The sequence below is a fragment of the Egretta garzetta genome, unplaced genomic scaffold (assembly GCF_000687185.1).
Source record: "Egretta garzetta isolate BGI_Z169 unplaced genomic scaffold, ASM68718v1 scaffold197, whole genome shotgun sequence".
Taxonomy (NCBI): Eukaryota; Metazoa; Chordata; class Aves; order Pelecaniformes; family Ardeidae; genus Egretta; species Egretta garzetta.
Genome location: NW_009260274.1, coordinates 745,317 through 771,135, shown reverse-complemented (window position 1 = coordinate 771,135; position 25,819 = coordinate 745,317). Strand labels below are relative to the sequence as shown.

Sequence of the window (25,819 nt, the reverse complement as noted above, 5' to 3'; positions counted from 1 at the left end):
AAAGCCACCACCTTAGATACTTTGTGGTTCAAACTTACAAAATTTTAATGAGCTTGACAAACACCTACATCAGTTCTCAACCTCCCTCCCCTCCCTCAACTTCTCCTCCCTTCCCCTAAACTACCATTCCCCCAGCAAAAGCCTCTCTCACACCGTGCTATTCTACTGGTTCCTTCTGCTTGTTAAGAAAAGTGAGACTTTTCACAAAAAGACAATTTAGAAGCTTTTCAAATAACAGCAAAGTTAAGTCAACGCGCTTTACGAGTAAGCCATTAAGGATCATTTCAGTTTTGTTAGGAGTGAAAAGAGCAGCAAGAAAAGCATTTTGATGCCCCTCATTCATACATAGAACTAAACCCAGCAATAGCATCTTGCTCTAAAAATACAGAGTGGTATGAAGGTAAAGTCATGAGTTTATTTTAAACTCTGTAAAGTATTTTTACATATTTTGTCCAGCATTTAGGAACTTCTTCAAGTGTTGTTGTATCACCTTAATAGATTAGTGTTCAGACATACCTCAGGCAGGTGTTAACAGAACCACCAGCAATTATGACCAACATGCAGGAATTCAGTTAAAACACCAGAACTTACAACTGTTTAAATTTTCTACCTATAAAAAGCTGATAAATTATGCTGCATATTAACCATCATTTTTTTGTCTTACTGATGGTAGACAGCACTTCAGCTTCGAGTGCACCATAAGACCAGAAAGTTAAAGCAACTAACAAACCCCCTCCTTCCTGTTGCCCAGATATCAACCATTGTAGTTCAGAAAGACAAAGCAGCAAATTCTTTATCTGATTATTACCACCTCTATTAAAGCTGTATTAAAAAAAAGTTAAAATCATATGGTGTCTGCATATTTAAAGAGTACCCAAAAGATTTTCTTTCGAACAATGAGTTACTTCAAATTGTTTCAGAAACTTCAGTAACATGATTTTTACCTGGAGGTCCTGTGATATTTCAGCTGTGGGAGGTGGTGGATATTCTTCACATACAGCAAGGCTCCGAACTAACTTTAACTTTGTGTTTGACTAAAGGAAAGTATGTAAAATTAAAAACTATGGCTTATTAAAAAAAAATAATACCATAAGCCGTTATTTTTCCATTCTTTTTATGTAAAACAAAATGGCTGAAAACTGCATTTTTAATATTTTCAACAGAATAAATAGTTTCCTTTAGGAAGAAAATACCCAAGCAATTGCAGCTTTTGAAGGCACTGTCAGCACAGTACAGCACATCTAATGAAAAGTAAATAAAATCTCTGGGAAAGTGTTTCTCTCCATAACAATAAAAAGCCACCAAAAATATAAAGGCAAACCACAAAAGCAGACAACTAGGCAAGACAGAAATCCAACAGAATAAAACAAAGCTTCAATACCAAAAAATAAAACTAAAGGCACTTTTCACAAAGTAACAAAGCTTCACCAAGCATGAAGGGCTTCCTTAGCATGCCAGCACACAAGTCTACTGTACCTTCGACCTTTTTGCTGTCTGTCCAAAAGACTGCACTGGCCGCTGAATGATAGGCACAACAGAAAAGGTTTATATTAAACTTAATAGTACAATTTCATTAATGCAAAAGTCTGTGTAAGAGAAAGCTTTAACAGTTATTACTGACATGATGGTCAAGTCTGTGAAAGGAACAGCAGGTGCTTTTGGCTGAGGGATTATATGCTCTCCCATTTTCATTGTGCTTGTCCTTGATTTCTCGTCTTCATTTATCAACAATATATATTGGAATTTAGCAGGAAGCAAGCATAATTTTTGTTCAGTAAGATCCAAGCAGTTTGCTCTCTCAGCCAGCTCTGCTGTTTTAAATTCTCATGTCCTAAATTTCCTAAATTTCCTTGGCAACACGACATGGTTTTTATAAATTTTCTTCCTATTTCTGAAATCTACCTAGAAAAATGATATGAAAAAAAAGGAAAAAGAAAAAAAAAGAAAAAAGAAAAAAGGCATTGCCTCTATCAAGGGACCAGATGATGACCTATCATAAGCAGGTTAAAACATATGGCTTTTTTCTCTCACCTTAGGAGCTATGAAAGTGAACTTTAAAATAGGCTACTAGTCAATTTTTTTTCTCTCTTTAATTTAGTAACTTACTATGCATTGATTTAGTCTTTCTCCTCCCACTATTGTTTCTTAAAAAAAAAAAAGCATTATTAGAATTATGCTAGAGTATGCATGATTGAAAGGTACATTTGAATCAACGAGTGTTTAACAATTTCTTAACTGCATAGTTAAAACTAACTCAGCCCTCTGTGACGGTTATGCAGGAATAGAAGCATTTATAGTGGAATAACATAATTTAAGTATGGGTTTCATCGCAGAACTAAAACCATTGAACAGACAAGCCTTTAACAGAACTGATTTTACTGAGCACAGGACTAATATTTATAAGGGAAAAGTAACATTGGTAATATAGCTTCAAATGCTGTTTAACGGACAGTATTTCCTCCTTTATGAAAGGGGTATCCTTTCAGAAGGAAGCAAATAAAAACTCCACTTGAAAACTACATGAAGACAGCCCTCCTTGCCCTAAGCTCATAGGAGCAGAAGTCTATCAAGTGCCTTAATTTCTTAGCACGACATACATGTTGTTAAAAAGAACACCCGACCAACAGTAAAGGGTTCCACCACGTAAAGGCAGAACAGCAGCTATTTCTCTCATTTTCCTCAATTCCCAAACGTCTTTTTTTGGATGTTGTGTCAGTGTAGCTGAAGAGCAGCAGAAGGAGAGTTCATTTAAGCTCATTTCACAATATAACAGGATTTTAAATAGCAGCACTGAAAACTGTTAAACTCATCATCAGTTTTTTGAAGGAAGCTTGCTGAGATTTTGAACAAAGACAGTTCAAATGTTCTCATACCTGGAACAATACAGAGACTTTGAATTTTGCTGTTACCTGCAAAATATTTTTTTCTTTCCATCAGCCATGCTGAAAGCATACATTGTATATTCAAAGCTAGCATTCTGTATATCCCTGGCAAAGTTTCTATTATACCAAGCTACTACGCTTCCATGAACTGGATTATTTCCCAGCCACATATCAATTACTCCAGCATGAATCATCAATTATCTCAGGTGTGTTCAAATCAAGTAGTGTAAACTTAAAATCAAATCAGCACTGCTAGTGGAGTGCTCAGTTCACTGTCAAAACAGGCAAAAGAACCTACACTTGGGCAATCGTTTACCTTTTGAAAAATTTTGGAAGCTGTGAAGCTAGTATATAACTAAAGAGTATATGGAAGCAAACACCTCAGATTTACCATTGTGGGGGGGACGGGGTGGGGACAGAGGGAAGAGAAGGGGCAGGAATCAACTTATTTATACATGACGTAAGACATTTAAAACTAGTAAAACAGAACTTCTAATACTGTTAACCAAAACTTTACACATAAGTTACTGCTCACTAATTAAATAAAACATACATATTTAAATTATTTTTAAGACTGATTAAAAAAAAATACCAAGAGAGAAAAGATTGTTGCTGGGAAGCAGGAACCATATCACAACTAAATTTAATTAAGACCTGTACAAAGCACATATCTCCTCCTCACCTTACCTCAGTAAAGTCTCAGGAATCCATTGCAGCCAAAACTTAAGTATATCTGTTCATGCCAAATAAAGTGAAACAAATGCCTCAAAAATTGAGACATTGAAATGGTCTAGTATCAAATCTGAATTCTTCGTAAGAATGTTTACAATTAATGTGGTTTTCGGATTTCAATCACAATAGGACAAGTTTGATGGTACATTCCTTTAAGTGTTTTACATGAGTTGTATTGCATCTTCCATTGTGTTTGCAAAATTACAGTTCTGTTTCCAGTTGGGAAAGTCAACCCAACTGACACTGTCAACTATGCTGCATTTAAAGATTTTTTTAAAGATGTATTCGGGGTAGTAAATTATGATATTTAGATACCATGGTGCTCAATTTCACGAGCACCTGACAATTTTTAGGGACCAAACCAATACTAATGGGGGGGGGGGGGGGGGGGGGGGCCCCAGCCACTGTAGGAGGGAGATCCTCCCTTGACTGAAATGACTCAAACCTGAAAGTTACACACGAGGTTAAAGTATCAACCCAACCAACATATTTAGAATTGTTATCTAGAAACAACTGCATGGATTCCCTGCTTTCCTGCACGACTTTAAGGCCGTCAAAACCTGAAATACAAGCCCCCACATCCAGCTGTGTGAGGAATAAACACCACACACTTGACAGGTAAGAAGCACTGGAATAAATCTGGTATGGCTGGACTGCAGGGGCAGCCAATGTTGAGAGAAAGCCTATGATGCCTGTGCCTGGAAATACAAACCCCAAAGTCCTGTGATATCAACAGTAACCACACTCACAAAACATGAAGATGATTGAGGACAGTTCCTTTCTCGGTCAAAACCACGCTGACTGAGGTTAACTACATTTCCACTGGAATTCCAGGACAATAGGTAGTCAATGCATGTTCAAGCTGCTAATGCACATTTTCTCTCTTTTCAGGTCCATGAGTTTTAATTCTGTTCTAATTTCTCTGCATTTACCAAGCTTTGCTCCTACAGAGCATCTTTATGTTCCCCATTTGTGAAAAACAATTTATAGCTCCTTTAGAACACATAATCCTCAGTGAGTGCAAATTAAGCAATTTCTTCATATTTGCAGCTCCCAAAGACTTTTACTGACTTGAGAAAACACTGTGTTAATGAAAGCAAGAAATAAATAAATTTATGCCCCATTTAAAGTCATTATGGGCATGATTTCAAGCCAGTGTTTAAAAGCAAGTATTCCAAACAATTGCATAATGAAAATAATAATTAGGGTTTTGTCTTTAAAAAAACCCAAAACAACAACTTTTAAGACCAACTACTATGCTTCATTTCCAACTACAAAATAAAACGGTAATTGAGATAGTTTACTAAACACATATAATCATATATATCCAGGCTTTCAGTAGGATTATTTGCCCATTTCATTTTTTCCTAATTACCTCCACAGATCACATATATTAAATACAAAGTAAAGATCTGGAGCTGTTACACACCTTCCTCTATCATCACTACGCTGTCTAAACAAGTTTGACAAAACCAGGTCAGGCACAAGATGGCAAACTTAGAAGTGAGAAGGTACTATATCTATTTCTAAAGTACTGTTTGGACATCTCTGAGGACAGGCATGACATGACAGACTTGAACAGTATTCTAAGGACATTCAGTTTTCCACCTTCCTTCTAAATTATGTCTCAATTTTAAATCCAGTTAAGGGCTACAGTCCTAACAACCACAGATAGCTTTGTAATACTGAAGGGAACAACAGTATGGTCTATGGTTATTTGCTGTCCTGTACTAGTGAGTAGTGACAGCGATTTTCCATGACACAGCAGAGGATGACTGATGGAAAAATAGTTTTGCCATTGGACACAGAGGCATTTTCAACAGTTCAAAAGTAACTAAACAATCTGCCCAATCATTTATCTATCAAAAAGTATCATCACATATTTTGGAGACAAAGACGGATAAATCCCAACAAGACCAAAACAGCTGGGGAGTAAGCAAAAAAAGGCTTCAGAGAACTCAAGCTGTGGAGAAGAGAGAAAACAAAGGTTTGTGCTAGCATGGAGGGAAGTATCTTGTAGAAAAGAGAGATGTCCAGCTGCTAAGTAAAAAAAATTAACCTAATTCCTCCAAAGGACAGGGATATCTGCTTAATTAGCATAAATCCAAACCAGAATTATACTCACTTCATACATTTGCCTCGCCTGTATCATACGGTGGATGCATACAACTCCTGCATTCATGCACCAGCCTCCCATGGGGCTTTTTTTGGCAGTGGTATTTTGGTATTACTCTCCACAGCTTGCAAGTGCCTTTCCTGATACGCAGTGATACGCAGCTTGCTTTCTCGCCGTCTTCTACTGCCTTGGCAATCATCATCCCATTAAGGGTCTTATATCCACTTATTAATGGTTATTGCTCAGTGCAGAGATGACAGTATTTATTTAAGACTAACATTCTTCACCCCAGCCCCCGTAATGCATAGACTGCAGAATAAGAACAAACCTCCTTTTCTGAATTATACATAAGCCAACATGACTTGTTATGGAGATTTTAACTATTTTTTTGTTTTAATAGTGAATAAAAGGCACTATCCTGTAAGATAAATCCAGGCTGTTTATTTAATTTTTTTTTTTTCAGTATTTCCTGACACATTAACTTTGTAACAGTAGTCCTCATAGCAGATGAAGTGTTGCCTGTCCCACCACCCAGCGACAAAGGCAACAAACTTCAGACCCTGTATTCTAGCTAATTCAGAATCAGTATGTTGTCACCTGACCTGGATAAGATTAACAGATGGGAGACAGCAGTGACTGGTGAACCAAAACCTTTTTGATCACCAAAACTACCATAGAGCTGACATGTACCTGACTTCTGTAAAAGTACTTTTCATATGAGTGCCAATTATTTCCAATCCCATTTAAATGTTACTTGATGGTCACTTCAAAACAAGATGACTCAAAACTCTTCCCTAATAATCTCTGTATCAATTATACTACTCTCACTGCTTAAAGAAATTGGGAGTGCTAGCCATGTGCTCTAATAAGATTTTTCTCATTCACATTGTACCCCCAACAGCGTATGCAACAGCAAATGCGTTACTAATGCACATCATCTCAAAATAATCTGGAATTCAGAGCCAAAGTTACATTTCAAAATCTAATCATACCAGTTTCTAGAACTGTGAAGATCCAGAAACATACCTGAATTCAAACCATGACAGGTTTAGACAAAGGAAAGATTCTTACTTGGCTCTAAAGAGGTTAAATAGCAACTTAGAAGTCAAGCAATAACTGTCCTCAGCAATATTATTGTAGTTTGCCAATAGGTATGAAACCTATTAAGCAATTAGCTACTAGCTAGGAAAGCCAAAACCAAACCCCATACAACTCCCACCCCCTGACCCATCCTCCAATATACTCAATTAGTAAACAAAAGAACACAACTAATTCTAATAAGCTGATGATAATCTTCTCTAACATTTCTCAGCAAATCCTTTGCTCTTTTTCCCCACCAGTACAGCACATTTAACCTGCACTTAATGAAAAGTAGTACATCCCGCGAAATTTCACTAGTCAAACTATTTAATCATCCATTAGTTAAAAACTTGCTGACTCCTCTACCATTCCCGGAAGTTTTGTTTATTACAGACAGGCCAAAATTTTTGTTTTGTATTTTAGCATAAGACATGCTTTCAATGAAAAAGCCTCAAATATAAGACACACATATTTGCACTAGGAGCTACCACAGTACAAGTGTCATTAACTTTTATTGACTCCAATTGTTGCAAAGGGCTTACATTAGCAAGGTTCCACTTTGTAATTGACTGTCTTCCTACCACTCTGGAAGTCAACATCCTCAGCCTACAGACTCAGTTTTTAATTATGCTACTGATGTAACAGCAGTGCTCTGATTCTGATGGAGACTCCTGAACACAACACTCATATCAACACTGAGGATGACAGTAAAGCTGTCTCCATCAAATAGCCTTCATTACACAGTTGTCCAGTTCATTGTGCATATGCTAGATAATTATTTCAGCCACCAGCTATTATTCCTGTACAAGAACAAAGCCAAGCAACCAACCCCCTCATCAAACCCCACAGCCACTGACAGCACCAACAGATTAATTTCTCTAGGCTAGGCCTGACTACAACAACAACACTTGTTTGCAGGAAGGCAGATTTGCCACTTGAGTCACATAGAAGTTTCCACACTAAAATTTGTTGAATGAGAAAATGTGAATGAGATTTTTCCAAGGTACTGAACTGTATGATAATAAACAAACAATAATTAATTTTTAAGGCTCACTACTGGGGTATTCCATTGATTAGAGAAAATACCAGCTCAGCTATAACATCTACCAGCTTTTCACTAGCAGGTATTTCTCATGCGTTACAGAGAAGTATTTCATTTTAAGGATTTATTTTTTCCATAAAATCATCTGTTTGCACTGATGCCAGCTGTAATAAAGCCAGCAGATATTAAAGTGTAAAACTGTATTCTTACCACAGTCTACAAGATTTATTTGGAAGCAATTTAACATAGCAGATGAAGCTTACTTCACTCAGTGGAATATTGAATTGTTAGTCTTGAACAAAACTACTCCCAAAAGAACCTTTTACTCAATTCGCAATAACAAAAATCTAATAAGCTACTGTCCTGTTTTTGCAACCAACAAGAGAATACTGCCATACCCCATATCCCAATCAGGATTTTTATCAGAAAATTGTTTATTATTAACCCACAGACACAAAATTCCTATAGAAAAATAGGTTTTGTCTAACACAAGCTTCTGTGTTTTCTCTTAGAAATTTGCCCCATTTTCTAGGTTGTGCCAGAAAATTTCAGTTGCTTTCCTGAACTCCTTACCTCATCTAAGACAGTTTTCAATGACCAAGAGGGCAGTCTGAGCCTGGAGTTAGCTAGTTTGTTCCATGTGAAAGACATACATCTTTCAGGACTCTTGAGCATAAACACTAACTCCACAACTAAACCTCAGAGGTATTAAACCTGCTGCCATAAATTCTTAATCCACCCTTATTGGTGTGTTCTCCTTTAGCACAAGATATTTTTATACTATTTCCCTGTCTCTTTCTCACTTGAAATTTGATGCCACAATTTTTTTACAGGTACATCTCCCACCTTGCAAAGGCCACTCATTTACATGCATCAGCTCTTCAGCGTATGCATGAGGACTGCATAAGCTTTCCTACCTAATAAACCATATACCGACATTGTCAAGCAGCGAAGAAGGGAGGAAGAGGGAAGGTACGGGGAGTACTGGCTAGCAGCCAACATGGGATGGTAGCTCACCAGCTCACTCCACCACTGATGTAGGGAGAAAGAGGCCAGACCTTCTGCTGGTGGCTAGGGCAGGCCCCAGACCTCCTGGCCTCAGGAGCTCTGCTGACTTGATTCATCTGACACCTGGGGATTTGGATTACCTGCATCTGATTACTTTAGCCTTATGCTGTATAGCTCTGCTGTAAAAGTTTCACCCATGGCACCTGTAAGCTCGAGAGCCCTAGACTGGTCACCTCTACTCAGGGCAGACATGCTGAGCTGTGCTGCAGTGCTTTGTTCATACAAGCAACAGTCAACGTTTTAGTGTTTTGATCAAACCAAACTATTACTGTATAGTGTATTCTTAACACAGCCCAGTCTCTGAAACTCAGTCAGGATTCAGCAACAACAAGACAGCTTGAGTGCTGAGTGTTTCCCTTGTTCTGCTACCATGAAAAGACTCAACTTCACATGTGCACTCAGGAAAACACTAATATGGACAAATTGCCTGGTTCCCATGCAAACCGCTCATCTACTTCAAACAATTAAAAATTACTGACTCTCATATTTATATGAATATAAACAGAGAAGTGGGGCGAAGGAGGAGAGAAGAAGCAATAATCATTGTACTTGCTTCTCTAACACCAGTCAAGTTTTCCTGACCTGTACCAAAGAAACATGTAAGAGGATCATGAGAAAGGGAGAACAAGACACAGACTTATTTAACACGACACACTAGTGAAAAATAAGTGAAAAAGCTTCTTACCGGCATATTGGTTTTGCTATCAGGACAATTTTCATCCTTTTCCACTTGAATCTGCTCCTGACTTCCTGATTTTATAAGGTTTTCAACTGGGTCTGTATCTTTAAATTCAGCTTCTGAACCCTTCATTGCATCAGTTTCATCTTTTACAGTAAGAATATCAGACATCCTCATTAGAAAAGGTTATTTTAAAATTCTACAAGAAATATGGAACCTTTAGGACAAAGAAAAAGTGGATCACTGAGTAATTTTAAATTAATTAAAAAGAAAAACTACATATCTAAACAGCTACCCGAAATAAACATGGTTTAGCTGCAAAAAGGATCTCCCTCTTGTTACAGTATTTTTTCCTGTCTTGTATCAGAGGGAGACACCGATCATTTTCTTTTTAACCACTTTTATCAAGAGGCTTATAATAAGACATCTATACAAACAAGAGCTAAGAGCTACACTATAGGATGAAACTTGCAGATTTTCCCTTCTATATTTTAAAACAAACACCTGAACATTCAAATTCTCCAAATCAAACTAGGTTCCAACAGAAGCAAGGAAAGCTTTTCTCATTTGAAAGGAACTGAGAATTACATAAAGATTAATTTTAAAAGGGTTGAAAGTAAATAGGTGAATCATAATGCACCAAGTGTACAAAGATTCATAAATTTCATTAAAAGTTTTAAGTTTCCTAGTTGCCAGGTAACTAAATGTAGCAAAACTAGTCTTAATAAAATTAAGCACTCTCTCAACAGCAAGCAAAAAAGACAGCTTTGATAATTAGGATAATAATAACCACTATCAGTAATTATAACTTATAATAGTAATTTTAAATACTATATAAACATAACTCTAATGATTAAAGCTATAACAGAACCACCCCAGTTTTTCCTAAGAAATACAACTTCTTGTCATTACTCAGCTACAGTGCAAGATGTAAAACCAAGAATTTTATGCTTCTTAAGAGAAACAAAGAGTAAGATCTAAATGCCTAAAGTCCCTCATAGAAAACAAATAACAATCAAGTAACATTATGGAAAAGTCTAAGTAAGTATCTGATTTAGTACCTGATATGTCCTACAGTTTGGGGATTGTGGTCTCCCACAAAAATAAAATAAAATCATCCAAAGTTCCTTTTCACAGTTGTCAACCAAGATGTCAGTTGTAGTGAACCATCTGGAATCTGGCAGGAGTCGTCCCATGTCCTTATCCCCAGTGTAGAGTCCTGGACAGAACTATGTTGTTTTGAATCAGCAAGAACATCCCTTTCGAATGCCTAAAAAAATCAACAAAGGAAATACATGATACTCTTATTTGGGGTAGGAGGGGAGAGGGAACACGATGACACCCAAAAACTTAGAGTCATTTCAAGAAAAAAAAAAAAGCACAGAAGAAATCAGTATTTGTCATACCTATTCATTCTACCCGCTTTATCTAGCAGTAATAATATTTTTTCATTAGACTTCCAAGATATTTTTGTATTACAGAGTCAACAAGTAGTCATAATAAACATTTTGTTGGCATTCCTAGTGAAACTCGTTCTATAAACGAGCAGGTATCTTCCAGAAGAGTCTGAAAAGACTGTGTGAAATAAGCAGCCCAGCAGGTGTGGAGGAGTAATAGGCCATGAAAGCTCACAAATCCCTGTTAGCATAACAGCATTTTTCTCTTTGTCACAGTTGTTAATCTACATGCACAATACATAATCCATATTTTAGGCAACTTTAATTACAGAAGACAGTTTTATTTTACTCAACTAAGTAATTGCCCTTGAATGAGGATTTACAAATTTTTGTAAAACCGACAATGTTCCACCTTCCCTCTTTTTCATATTTGCCTTTCTGAGAAATAAGTAATATCGCCACCCACAAGGAAACACGCATTTGAAGTGGTAGGCAACAACAGACATCTAATAGCAAACAAAATGCAACCTATGAACATGGCAAAAATATCCTAAAGCAAAGATGACAAATAATTATCTTTCAAACCTGTAGAAGATATACTGAAATAAAATAGCTTAAGAGGATCTCTCTATTGCAATCCCCAAACACTTTTCTCATGACTAGTCAGGGGCTTATTAAAACCAGTATAAATGATAATAAACATCAGGAATACCTTCTATCACCTCAGTTGAGCTACTTAATTTCCATGTGAGTAACACGATAATTAGAATTGTTTCAGGAAAACAAACAAGTGATAAACATCAGAATATTCTGAAGTGAAATTAAGAAACAAATGAGACATTTACACCATGCTTATAAACACGATTTTAATCTGTGTAGGTGAAGAACCCACACTAAACTGTTCTCTTTCAAAATTAAGAACTGCATTACATGCAGGAAGAAAGGATGGAAAGACAAGTCGTGCAAGATCTTAATGCCTCCAACGAGTTGCATCTTAGCTGAAAGAATCTGAAAGCATTTGAGCATTCCGAGTATGAGGTCACTAGAAAGTAATTAATATCAAAATTACAAGGTCAGGCTGTGACAGTGCCCAGCCTTCTATCAGTTTTAATGTTTTGTCGATGTAACAATAAAACAGAGAGTCTAATATTAAATAATGTAACAGAAAACTAGCTAGATATAACACCGACTTTACATGAGAGAAAAGCCATATCCTGTTTCAAGAAAAACCTGCAGCACTGAAGATGGGAAGTAGGATTTACAATGAAACAAAACAAAGCAAATACTTTATATTCTCTACATTCCACAACAGTATCACCAGCTTGTATTCAAATTGTTTTGTACACACATAAAGATACTGCAATCTCTTGATCCTTTCCTGTTAAACAACAACTGTAAAAACAGCAGAAAGCAACAGTTTGAGGAGATACATGCACACAAAGAATTAAGAATAACGTACTTCTCCCTTGCTCCCAAATAAACCCTGCAAAAGGGATTTGGGTAAGAAGAATTTTAAATTATCATTGAAACACTGTATAGCATTTAACCACTCTTCCTTAAGTGCTGAGGTAACGTAATTCATCATAAATAGTTACAACTCTGAGGAGACACCTCGTTGTGCTTAACTACTCCCTCTGGGGAGTACTACTTCCAACTGGGAAGACTTCGATGGCACGAAACAGCAGCACAGTGGCTCACGGACTTCCAGGTTTCCTTGCGGGCGAGATTAAAGCCTGGCTACAATTACTTTTCTAGATCTGAAGAAACATGGTAAGAGATATGATAATATAGACATTTTCACTTAAATCTTGCTGCAAAGAAGTATGGAAGAGAAAGATAAAAGATGGGCTGTGATTCAGGCCTGTAAAGACCCTATTCACTGAATCTAATGGAGGGGAAAGGATTACAGATGAAAGAACAAATTGAAAATAAAAAGGTGCAGAAATGCAACAAGGGATATTTGGTACTGTTTGGTTGTTGAGGTAGTTTTTCCAGACAATCCAGATGGTGATTTAAGACTTATGAAGAAGCTCACATTAACAACCTTTACTGTAAACAAGGCTTGAATAGAGATGCTGTTTCAATTTACTGGCTGACATATGACATTTGTATTTTATTTAGAGAAATGTTAAAAAAGACTACAGGTTGAAGTCAGGGGAGAAAAAAAAAATATGTCTAGTTGCAAATATAATCTTGGCAATTAAGCGTAATTTAACTGCTACTCCCTACACAAGTCACAAATGTAGTAACTGTAATCGACATCTTGAAGGTTTTTTTAATTCCAAATACACTAAGAGCTCCTGTCCCTTTGCAACACCATTTAAAAAAACTAATGCTGCAGTATTTGCTTGCCTATGCCAGTCTAGAAAATTCATGCACAAGAAAAAAGTCCTTATATTTTCTACAACCACCTAACTGCAAATCAGTTTATCACTTGTTATGAACAGTTTTTTCACCTACAGATAGATTTAAAGCCTGCAGATTTTGTGCTATGTAACCTACAGTTAAAGGGACAGAATCGAGGAAAATCTGGGTAGTTTCAATTCTCAAGAAATAATATTTTTTTTTTGGTTCATAGAATGTAGCTATTCTGAGTCAACTGGAACCACTACATGCACACCCAAGAGTAAATGGCAAACCCTGTGCTTCAGATTAACAGCAAAACCACACATAACAGCAAAATGAATCTATGCTTACCTGATTTTTTTTTTTTAAGTAATAACGGCCATAGATTCATTGAAATTGGTAATGTAACCTTTTGTCTGTGACAACAGCGAGTTACTAGTACTTGGACAACATTCCATCTCTGAAGTTTCCCCTAATTTAGACAATTTTCATAGCTGAGAATTTGGTTCTAGTTTCTAAACTTGCACAAATTGGATTAAAGAAAGACTTAAAAGAATTTTATATGCTGCAGACTGAAGAGGGGTGACAGACCACAGTCCATCCTTATGAATCCCACCTTTTTCACCTCCCCAGATATTTGGATATAATTTCTTGTGTCTCATGCACGACAGCAAAAAGGAGAAGAAAGCAAGAATGCAGACCTTAGGGACTCGCTCTGCTGTTTGGAGAGAAAATAGGTTCTAGTAAACAAACTGATTAAGTTGTTTTACACCAAATCCCAACATTGGCCACAGACTGGATGGCAATATAGGTTAGCAGATTTTAATGACAGGGACATGATACCTCTGCCCTAAATTTATCCAAACAGTTGAAAGGACTGAATATTAGGGGTAGAACATTACCTGGTTTTGCGCTTAAAAATTCAAACAGCTAGCAACAGGTCTCATGAAAAAAGGCTTCCAATCTTTGTATCTTTTATAGGTGACAACAATAGGCACATATTTTAATAGACAGGAAGTACAAGGTCTTGTATGCAAGAGTAGAGGATGTAACACGTCATATTTATCTTCTTTAACCTTTGGGATTGCTGTCCACATTTAAACACTTACTGTTGAAATGTATGTTCTTCCCCTTCATCATATTGGTAACACTATACCACCACCATTCATCCTAAATTCTGTTAATTCTCTTCCTGAAAAGTGGTAACCACTTTGTCTAGCCAACTATTCTGAATGCACCCACCGCTTTTCAGAGGGAAAAATTGTTATTACCAGCTGTGAGATGGAAATCTAGTACTACGTAGGCATATGGTTTTCAGTCAGAAGATGATAAAATCTGTCATTGCTGTGCTTTCATTGCTTTTTTTTGTTTTGCGCAACCAAAAGGACAAGTAATAAAAAAAGACAGCATCAAGCAAAACCATTGCTGAGTTTTCTGACAGAAGCCTCCTGAATCATGATACATGGAAAACCACTGGGTCCTTTGTTTCAGGATCTGACTTGAAAATCTCATATGCAAACCTGCTAAATTGACTTGTAATGAGCAAGGATATTTCTGGGAACAGGATCTACTCAACTTAATCCAATTTCTCTAATAGGCATCAAGACTTCCATCTCCTTCTTGCTGGCAATGTAGATGGAGATAGGAAGCTTTGCTCTGCCCGTGACGGAAGAAATAGATTCTTTTTCTTTTAAAAAGAAGGTAAAAGACAAAGTGATTTTTTTGTTCTTCGTTAAAGCTATTATTGATACCATTGCTGTCAAAAAGACCCCAGGAACAGCTGTCAAAATAACTGGTATCAATCAAATTCAGGGAAGGAAATTGGATTAGAAGCGTGGGAGTGAAAAATCTACATTTAACACACAAAGTGGACACACTGTCAGTGGAAAGGTAAAATGAAAATTTATTTCTTAAACAGGCTTCTGTTCACCAGATACTTCAACAGAATTCTTGCACAGGTCTAAAGACTATCCCTTGTTGTGGACAATATCCACCTACCTCATTTCTACTACCATTATAAGTAGTTTGCCCCCTAACCTGACAGTCAAAATCAGTCAGTGCCCACTTCCCAGTAAGGCTTGTTGCAAGCCATGCAGAAATCTTCGCACTGTATGCAGCACCTTGTCTTAGCTCTCAACATTTGTTCTAGTTACATGTAAAGCTGTACTTCTCTTCAGAAGTTGCTTTAACTTTATTATCCAAGCACTAAAGGCTGGAACTTAATTATCCATCTGTACTCTCCCTGAAACCAGACCAAGTTTATGTGAAACAGTACAGAGAAAGCCACACTTGCTGTACTGAATATCTATGTTAAGAGTTTAAAGAAAAGAAAGCAAAACCAATCAATGTATTAAAATCTAAAGCAGGAAGCAGAAGCAGTTGAATTTTTTGCCTATCCCAGCACCAGAAGGCCAGCAACAACAGGAAAGACAGGTGAGATACAGGGCCAAGAAGCAGCTTGGGGCAGGGGCGGGAAGTAAATATTAAGGCATAGAGACAGGCAGTACAGAGTCTGGTATTTGCCCCAGCTTTTTAGATACATGTGAAAAATTCGTATAGTTTTGTTACATAGTTCCTATACGCTAAGTGTGAGAAGAGATACAAACAGAAACTGATTTTGGTACCTCTAGGTTTCCTGTAAGCATTTCTAAAACACTTCATACTTCCAAAGTATTTAATGCCTTTCACAAAAGCAATCCTAGGGAAGATGAACATGGGATGTAATATGGAAGATTTCTTACCAGCAATCAGGAATCTTCCATTTCACAACTATGAGAACCATCTTCACAATCAAATTAAGTGAAGAGGCTTGGAACACGCTCAAACCAGCAGGGATAGAGTTGAGAACAGACCATATTAATCTAATAAAAGATATCTGCAATTACACATTTGTGCTGTTGGCTTGCTTTCGCTACTTTTTATTTCTTAATTCTCCTAGCTTGGAGTCACAGAGCTGCCATTCCTCTGCTTAAAAGAAAGACCCCTTTATGCATGTACACAAAGCCCAGAGGAATCACAGCAGTAGGTTATTTTCTATACTATTTATGCTGTATTCCATTAAACTGAGAAGAATCAATGTTGGGTTTACTTCCTTCTACTCTCTTTGAGGCAGGATTATAAGGCTAATCTTCCCTAGAGAGGAAGTATCAGGAAGAAGAAAAATGCATAAAAGATGCTCTGCACTAAACAACAATCACCCTTACTACAAAAAGAGTAGACTAGTATTGTCCTCATCAGAAGCTGTACTGTCTACTTAAGGCAAATCTACAAATTCACCTGTTTTTCCTCTGGGAGACCTGAGCTTTGTATAGGATCCATGTTATTTCAAAAACTCTGTTATACAAGTACCTGCATGAGAAAAAAAAAAACAAACCCAACAAACACTGGCCTCTCACCATAACTTACATAGCAGCTTCATGCAGCAACTCCCTCCACAGCTTAAGTGGAAGAACTGATTGATGAGTACAGCAAGGTCTCTGGGAGCAGAATCTTGCCTTACCCCTAGCATATTGGTGATACAAGCCTTCCTTGGATGTGGAAGCGCCTTTTTCTTTTTTTTTTTTTTTTTTTTTTTTTTTTTTGACCTTACCTAGAAAAAAAGATCTTTGAAGACTTATATAGAAGACTGGCCACAACAAGAGCTTCTCCATATTTTTCACCTCAATTATTTTAGGAAACATTTAAACACAATATAAACATATTTATATTAGCATCATAACCCCAGGGTTCCTGTGATTATAACAAACACCAACCCTCCCAACCAACTAAAACCACAAAAAGTTACATATGTTTCTTTCTTAGCATAAAAGGGGATAATGTTTGTGCCTTAAGCAGAAAGATATCGATCAAAATTATCTCATTCCTACATTAACAAAAACTATGGGTATAACTAGAAGACAATAAATGCATCCAGCTACTGCTTAGTTCCTGAGGACCACTATCTACACACGGTTCTCAAAAAACAATTAATTTTGCCAAGTTAGAGCAATGCCTCGGACAGCTAAATCAACAGAGAACGCACTGCTGTCAAAAAGGGGGAGGTTCTTGCTGCTGCTTCTTCTCCCTGTAGCCTCTGCCCCATTCTCTTGACATGCAGACCCACCTCCACCTTCATGTTAGCTCTGGTGTTTGTTGAACTTTTCTGTGGGGTGATTCAACAAGAAACGACCAAGAAGCATAAAGCTCTTTTCCTAGGGTAGTCTTTGGTGGGCTACCGAGCTATGGTGCACAGGATGTTTATCTGAGCACTAGCCAGCATGAAGTAAGCAACAAGAGGGACAGTGAAACAGCTGTACTTCCCTCTTTTTGCAATGGTGACTTTTGTAATCAGCTCTGCCCCGGCAGTCAATTAAGGACACCTTTCAACAGCATCAGGCTAATTAAAATAAAGCTATGTGAAGGTGCATATTAATACTTTTGGGGGGGGGGGGGGGGGAAGTATCTGTTACCTGAGAGCCTGCAGATGAATCCTGAGACAGAAGATGGACAAGCCAATAGGCACCTATCTTTGGAACAGATTAGTCCCTTCTGGGAAGCTTTCCTTCAGAGGGGCGGGAAAAGGACTGGGGGAAACTTGCCTCATGAGATAAAGGAGAGGAAGGAAAAAACCAAAAACAAAACCCAAAACCCCACACAACCTTAAAAATCCTGACTTGGAGATCAAGGAATTCCAGAAGGAGCAACAATTCCCCTGCTCATAAACGGACCAAGCTATGCTCACAGATGTTCCAAGAGCCATAAGTCAGGGTCTGCAACCAAAGTTTCACTCTCCCTCTCTCAGTTAGTTACTTACCTCTGTGGCCCAGGGGTTCAAAGACTTAAAATCTACCATGCAGCTTTTATAAAAATGTAGCAGCTGATCTTAAGATGACATTCATTTAACAGAAAACTCAAAGCAGCTCTGAGAGCCATAGAAACTGGAATTATGCAGAGGCAGCTGTTCCCTTTTTCCAAAAAAGCCAACACACCGCATAACTCTGTGCACATGCTTTCTGCATGTTATATGTCTAAAGTTTGAGACCCATTAAACAACTAAACAGGGAGCAAGGAATCCTGGCCTCACTAATGAACTACAATATTGTGCAGGTCTGAGCTTATTAATAATGTAGCATTTAAATAAGAAATTTGTCAAATTTTGAAGAACGAATAAAAAAACCCTAATCTTGTTTACATTTAGGTACTGGAAAATGCTGTACAAATTAATCCATGCTGCACTGACTTAAATATGCTTAAATCAAAGATTTATGCTTTTCCCAGTGACACCATCTACACAGGTTTTGAAGTTATACATTGATCAGTTAACAACTGATGCTATTTACTACATTAGCATCAGAAGATATTTTTTGTTTGATTCAATTTACCAAGATACTTAGTAATCAGATTGTCAAAGAAACAGTATGATGATAAATTGGAATACAAAAGCATAACATACAGTTACTCTACCTCTTCCAAAATTCATTAAGGACTGGATGCATCCCACCGTCTATGCAAGTTATGTTCTACTACATACTGAGGGTAGATATGATTAAAAAAATTAACTGGGCAGAAATAGGACCAAATCTACCAGAAGACATTTGCAGACTTTCTTGAGAAAACTCCCTCCAAAGGAAACTCAGAAGGAAAATCCCACAACTGCAAACCCGATAAAAGGCTCTCATAGGTACACTCTAGTTAATCTTGCTGCTCTGGTTACACAAAGTAATCTGCCCTCTTATTTATCTATCCTGTCACTCTACCAGAGTTACTACAACAACAGCAGAAGCTGGCAGAAGAGACCATGTTTACACCTCAATCACTCCAGCTTGGCCTGGTGTCTAAGCTCACACAGACCATCACTGACTGCATACACCAAGATTTGCAGCTTTGCACTTGTGTGACTGAGGCACCATCATACTACCTTCCCATCTGACTTTGGTGCAAAGTCAACAGCCTTGAGAGAGGAAGGAAAGACAGAAAGAGATGTTGTCTTAACGTAGTGCCCCTCTGTCACACTCAAGCTATAAGCTAGGACTCCACAATTGTTCATAAGATAGTTGACAGGTTTTTTAAAGTGGACACTTTTCACAGTAATAGGCATGTGAGAAACCACGACACATTATTAGTAACTATCCCCACCCCCTTTCTTATATTTTAAGTTCTGAGCCATGGTCTCTAACCCTGTCTCACCTTCTCCTGTGAGTCCACTACTGAATGCAATAGAAACGCTTAGCTGACAGTGACAAAGAATAACAGGATAACTACTCCCTCAGGAATATAGTTGCATACATAAGAAATTTAGCAACCAGCAAGACTACAGCGATCTTTCATCTACATATTGAAACTACAGTATTAAAGTACTTATGGAGATCAGCAGGAGTTTGTTGCTGGCATTTGTTATCCATAAACTCAAAAATTCTGCCCTAGAAAACTTTAAATGTACGCTGATAGGCTGAAAAAACACTGGCCCTATACAGTGCTGCTTCAGTGTAAGCTGGAGCACTGGCTCCTCAGGAGGGTCAGCCACTGCATTCTGCACAGAGCACTGCCATTCTCTTCGTAGTTCTCGTCTTGGACTTCACTTTGGACTTAGAGGATACAAACAATCTGAGCGGAGAACATCAAAGGAAGTAAATAACTTTGTCTCATTTCCTCAGGGCAAATGAAACAGTGCTCAGGATGTAGCCCCTGCAACAATGTAACATGACATAGGGGTTCTGCTAAGGTGCTTCCAGTTTACTCTTCAATCTAGCAGGCTTCAGGAGTTTTATCTTTTCTATGGTGCCAAAATATCCACTTTTTAATTAAAAAAATGCAGACAATGTAACCATTTTAGGAAAAGGAAAGAGTCAGCATACTGGGATACTACCTAAGAAAAAAACCAAACAAAACCAAACACTAGAATCCATGTTTTGACATGGGGAACTACAGAACGTGAAGAATAAGAGTCCTCCTGACAGACCGGGAATGTTCAATCCACGCGTTTCAACAGATGCAGGGTTTCTGATGAAATTACAGTTCTAGCATTGAACAATCTGTGTTGGATGAAAACCGACTTGGCTAGCAGATGCATATTGTTATAAAACACAACTCTGTGGCTTGTCCACTCTCATTAGGGTGACTAAAATAATCTTAAATGGTTTATACACTATTTAAAGATGTAGCTCCATTCGGATCTGTTCTCACTTTTTTTTTTTTTCTGAAGAGGGAGAGAGGGAAAGAAAATAATTTTTCAAACAGACTTCAACACAGTTAACTAAAAACTATTTTTTATATCATTGTCTCAATAGCAAGCAGCTACACAGGGTAACATACGTTGGCAGACAAAAGCCGTTTTAGCCTGAACACTATTATAGCATTAACCTTTCAAAAATTACACACCTCAGAAATAGCAAAGCATTAGGTTAGTAGAAAATAGATATGTTGAATGGCTAAACCCCTCCTCCCTCAAAGAACATGCCTGTCTAAAGGCATGAGGAAAGAGCTATTTAGAAATGCTTGTGAAATACAACATGACATATCTCTAGTTTTTGCTAGCATGGTTCTGTTGGCTTGGGAGATGAAAAATGAATGCCCTTCTCACATGACATTGCTGTACCAGCAAAAGCTCTGTAGAAACAACTATGCTGACAGAAGATTTTGTTGGCTTAGCTTACATCATTCAGAGACCTAACTGACAGCAGAAAAACTCCTCCTGTCTCTTAAGCCATTTCTGCTCTGGGAGCTCTACGGCAGATGTTCGTACAGTTCTGTACCCGTGTCCCCACACCAGTACCCTCCCCCAACTTCAAGCCATTTCATCTGTCAAGCAATCCCCACCTCTTCCCTTTCTGTCCTTATTTTGTTTATACTGCATGCTCACCCATCATCCTTTTGTCATCTTGCATCTTTTTTTTTTCCCCCCCATAAAATTTTCATTCATTTTCAACCATATATTTAAAAAGCCTCCAATGCTTCCCTGAAACATGCTCTGTAATACCGCAGAGCACAATACTCTGCATCACTATATAATACTGTTGAGTATTAATTTAATACCTTCGGGTCATAAAGTCACTCAGATCAAGGACCCAAAACTGAAGCATCTGCCTGTCTTGAACTATCAAATAGAAATACTCGGTTGTCTTATTAAAAACAACTCTGAAAAAACTGAAGAATCACCTGTTATTAGATCATTCCCTGAAGCTAGATTTCTAGCGTTAAGACCATAAAATGGAATATAGAGTCACAATATGATTTTCCTGTGTCCGTTGGAAATAAAATCATTAGTTTGTGAAAAAATAACTGGTTTTCACTTTATGCTGTTATCAATGCTTACTAAACGTCATAGAGGTTTTATAACACAATAAAAGCATAAGTATAGCCTGTGCTGTTTAAGATTGCTTTAAACAAACAAACAAAATCAATAAAAAACTTGAAAACTTGTTTCATATTACCAAATATAAAGATACCAAAAATATCTCCAACGGTCTTTTCAACTCAGCATTAATATCAGTATATCAGAAACAAGATAGAAAGGTACGTATTTTCAGTTCACATGCAGCAAAAAGTATCATCTTGCTACTCAAAATGCTTAACAGAAAACGTTTAACAAATAAAGCACATGTGCAAAACATGTAATATCAAATAAAGTACACACCCTCAGATGATACAGTAGCAAACTAAAACCTCAAAACAGTCAAAGATTGATGCCCTCCCCAATATATTAAGTAAATAAACTGAAGCATTGCCTGTGACTGTTTTCAGTGGATATCCTTCGAACAGCAGCTTTCTTAAAAGATACAGAACTTCGTTTCACTTAGGAAACAGCCATCCAGAACTGCACTCAGCAACTAACAATTTTTTATACAGAATTCAGGTTTTATTCTTAGAATATATACGTTGACATTTCTCCTTCAGTATATCCATCAATAAGAACAGGAAAACAAGTATCTCTAAAATAGACACACAAATTTCAACAGCAGGTGGTAGGAATAGACTTCTATTACCAGGCCAGATTAAAGATTCTGTTTAGGACCCCCGTTACTAAAGATTATTAAATGGGCTTGGTTTTCAAAAAAGTTATGAAGTGAAAGCTTCAAATACAACAGGCACTTTCTTTCCCCCTTATAACAAGAATCACTCACTTGGTGAATTACCATACCATTATGGTCTCTCCCTGCATCAAATAAAATACAGATAAAAAACTCCAAAGCAAACAACAAGAGAAAACACAACAAAACTATGGGCCACTATCAAGACTCTCACCTATGTATTGTTTCCATAGCTTCACAAAATACTACATCACATCAAGAAGATACATGCATACATACATAATTTGGTAAAAATATGTTGATTATCAACATCATGTAACAACAAATCAGAATTTTAAAACTGTCTACCTAACAAACATTAATCTTTTAGCAGCATATTTTTCCTCAGTCTGTAAAAAAGCCATAGGAGTTATGATGTCTGCTTTGATAGTGCAGAAACTCGAAAAAAATTTAAATGACTATTGATCTTCATGGAAGCAAACGTCACTATGTTTACCAGACACCCAAAACTACTTGTTATCTCAACAAAAGGAGATTCGGTTCACAATACAAAAGAAAGTCATCAACATCCTGCGTAGGAAAAAACATTTTTATGTAGCCTACTGTAAATACTCTTCCTACCTTCACTTGAAATCTGTATTTCAGTTCAAAACTTCCTCTTTTTATACAAAAGTTTAATCTTAATTATAGTTCCTCATTGGAATGGAGATAACAGTAACACTTAAAAAAGACATCTTCCCCATTTCTGCCACTGAGGGAAACTGTCTTGTTTTAGCAGAGGTATTTATAATGGTTTTCCAATCCTAGCACAAATAGAATATCCAGTAGATAAAAATTAGCAAGAAAGGCATTATTAAATGAGATTATATTAGGAAAAGTCTTTTTAAAGTCAATGATTAAAGAAAGAAGAGATTTAGGGGTGCTGATCATCTCTGTTAGTTGACTAGGCCTAAAATGGCTTTTGTTGAGGAAAAAAGAAAAACCAAATGCAAACTGCAATTTCTTGACAGACATTTTATTCTTCTCCTTTCAGACAGTGTTTAAATACCCTATTTCAGAACCTACATACCTGCATCATATTGGCATTTTGCTTCATTATGCAGTTACTGAAGATGGGCTTTCCATAACATCTCATACAGGGCTCTGCGTGCACCTTTAGAGAGCGTGCTGCAGAGACATGCTCAGCGGATCACTCGGCATCCGTAGGTCCGCGCTGAAGCAGCCTGCTGAGGCACTTGCTGAAGCCTCCGAGACAACAGCAAATCAACAGCTGGGCGCCGTGCTGTCAGTGACACCCAGCCAGTCACCACGCACAGCCACCAAAATGCGCCGAGCCTATACCGAGCTTCTCATTAGCAATTCACAAGCAGCTGATGCAAAAAGCCTTGCGAAGCTGTGAATGTGCTATAAAATGGCTGTACAGATTTTAATCACTTTCGCCATTAACAGTCAGACTACTCTCAAAATGAAAGTTCGTACCACGTGAAAAGAAATTTTGATGTGACACAGAAGTAGGACAAAAATATTCGTACTGTAAAGCTATTAATTTTCTTTCTAAACGTTTTTATTTCTTCAGTTTGACATCATGAATACAACTTAAAAAAAAAAAAAAAAATCAGTAAGTTAGTTTGCACTGCCAGCAGATAAAAACAGTTGTCATCGGCAGTATGAATGCCACGATAACCTAACCTGGACTGGCATGTAACTGCTATCAGAACCCAAATAAGGAAGGAAAAACATTTTCTGAACAGAGGACCAGAAAAAAAGCCAATTATGATATGCTCATTATCATACTTCCAAAATCAGTATCCAGACCAGGGGTCTATTGTTTTCTTGCTTGTCAGAAGCTGCTAACACTACCCCATCTGTAGCATTACCACAGTGCTCAGCAGCACTACTGTAGAATGATAATCCCCCCTCTGCACCTCTCTAGCAACCACTCTGAAGAATCCTGCATACCAAGTGAGGCTGGAAGACAAATGGAGCAGTATTTTTAATCTGTGGGCTCCAGAGAGAAGAGGTGGGATCTTAGGCTATCATTCCTGATCCACAGGAGATCACGACCCTATATTCTTAAGTAACAAGGTTAAAAAAACCCAACACACACACACACACACATATATATACGTGTACAAACACACATTTCTATATTTTAACAAACATAGGAAATAATACATAACAAAAAACCACCTTGGGAAGATGTAGACCTGTCACAGACCATAGCAGTCTCAGTACCAAAATATCTTTTTATAAATAGAAACAAAATATATATAAAAATATCTTTTGGTATGGAGACTGCTACAGCCTGCAACAAGTCTAAATCTTTCTATGCTTGTTATTCCCCTCTTCTGCTACCTCTGCGCTCCATCTTTAAAGCCTCCACTCTTACTAGCTGCAAATTGCAGTGGCACACACTCCATGCCTCTCGGCTGTCACCCCTGACCAGCTGGATGATAGTGGGGGAAAAAAGAAAAAAAAAAAAAAAAGCAAGCCTTTTTCCTTTAGCTGAAGACAGCAGCTCTTGGAATACCCGTTTTCTTCTTGTGCATGGCAGGTTCAGTGTAACTGCTGGTTGACTCTCTTCTCAATTTGACAGTTACCTCCTTACATTAGCACACAAGCCAGCCATTCCTGTCATTCTACCGCAGGCTAGAGCTTCACAGTTCTTTTGATCCAGATATCTCTGCACCATCTCACACTTGTCCCACCAACACACCCAATTAGCTCCTAACAGACAAGTCTACAATAACCCTAAGAATAATATATACAAAAGGCATAATTCTGGGAGGCCCTTCATATTTTCACTGAGGTTTCACCTCTTCTCTTTCACTTCATCTGCAATGGGAGCATTATTCTTCCTGGCAAAGACTTCTTTGGCAGGATGTTTTTTTTGGTTGTTTTTTTGGTTTTTTTTTATCATATAATAAATTCCATAGAGGTGAACACCTATATGCACAATACATTCATTGCAGAGTGTGTACTTTGAATGCTGCCAAAGAGAATAGTTTTTAATTTTTGGACACATTATACAGATTACATTAATGTCAGAATAATCTTTTAAGTAGTCTCCTTACACAACCTTAGGAAAACATGTGTGTGTGTAACTACTGTTATAGTCAGATTTGGTATTCACATACTTCTGTAGAGAACCTAGGAGCATTTTTTTAATCAGTACCACCAGCAACAAGCTGCAGCTAACCCCAAACAGGAAATAAAGCAGTACCCAAGGGAAAAAGACAACTGGGCAATGAACTACTATTATACTCTGCACTGCCCCTTAGAACATTTTTGTTAATTTTCCTTCCACTCACACTCCCACACATTATAAAGTCTTGAACATACCAAATACTTCTTTTTGGCTTTTATTAGCTTCTGTAACTCCTGTCCTGGAGGCTGTCGTCCTACAGGAGAGGATAGACTGGTATGGATTTACTTTCTCATAAGCAAGGCAAACCTTCCCTTCCTCGCCCCC

The 25,819-nt window shown here is 37.5% G+C and overlaps 1 protein-coding gene across 12 annotated transcripts in view; it reads right to left on the bottom strand.

Annotated features, from left to right (window-relative positions):
* R3HDM1 (R3H domain containing 1) overlaps positions 1-25,819 on the bottom strand; it is an 88,901-nt gene that overhangs the window by 46,010 nt on the left and 17,072 nt on the right. For 8 of the 12 annotated variants that reach the window (XM_035897909.1, XM_035897906.1, XM_035897897.1 and 5 more), the window contains 4 exons: positions 10,661-10,869; positions 9,606-9,816; positions 1,477-1,518; positions 945-1,034 (listed from right to left, as the gene is read on the bottom strand). In XM_035897909.1, coding sequence (XP_035753802.1) covers positions 945-1,034; positions 1,477-1,518; positions 9,606-9,776 — 303 coding nt within the window. In that variant the 5' untranslated portion in view covers positions 9,777-9,816; positions 10,661-10,869. Of the gene's footprint in view, positions 1-944; positions 1,035-1,476; positions 1,519-9,605; positions 9,817-10,660; positions 10,870-25,819 lie in introns of those variants that run through there. The other 4 variants (XM_035897904.1, XM_035897907.1, XM_035897899.1 and 1 more) reach the window with 3 other exon arrangements.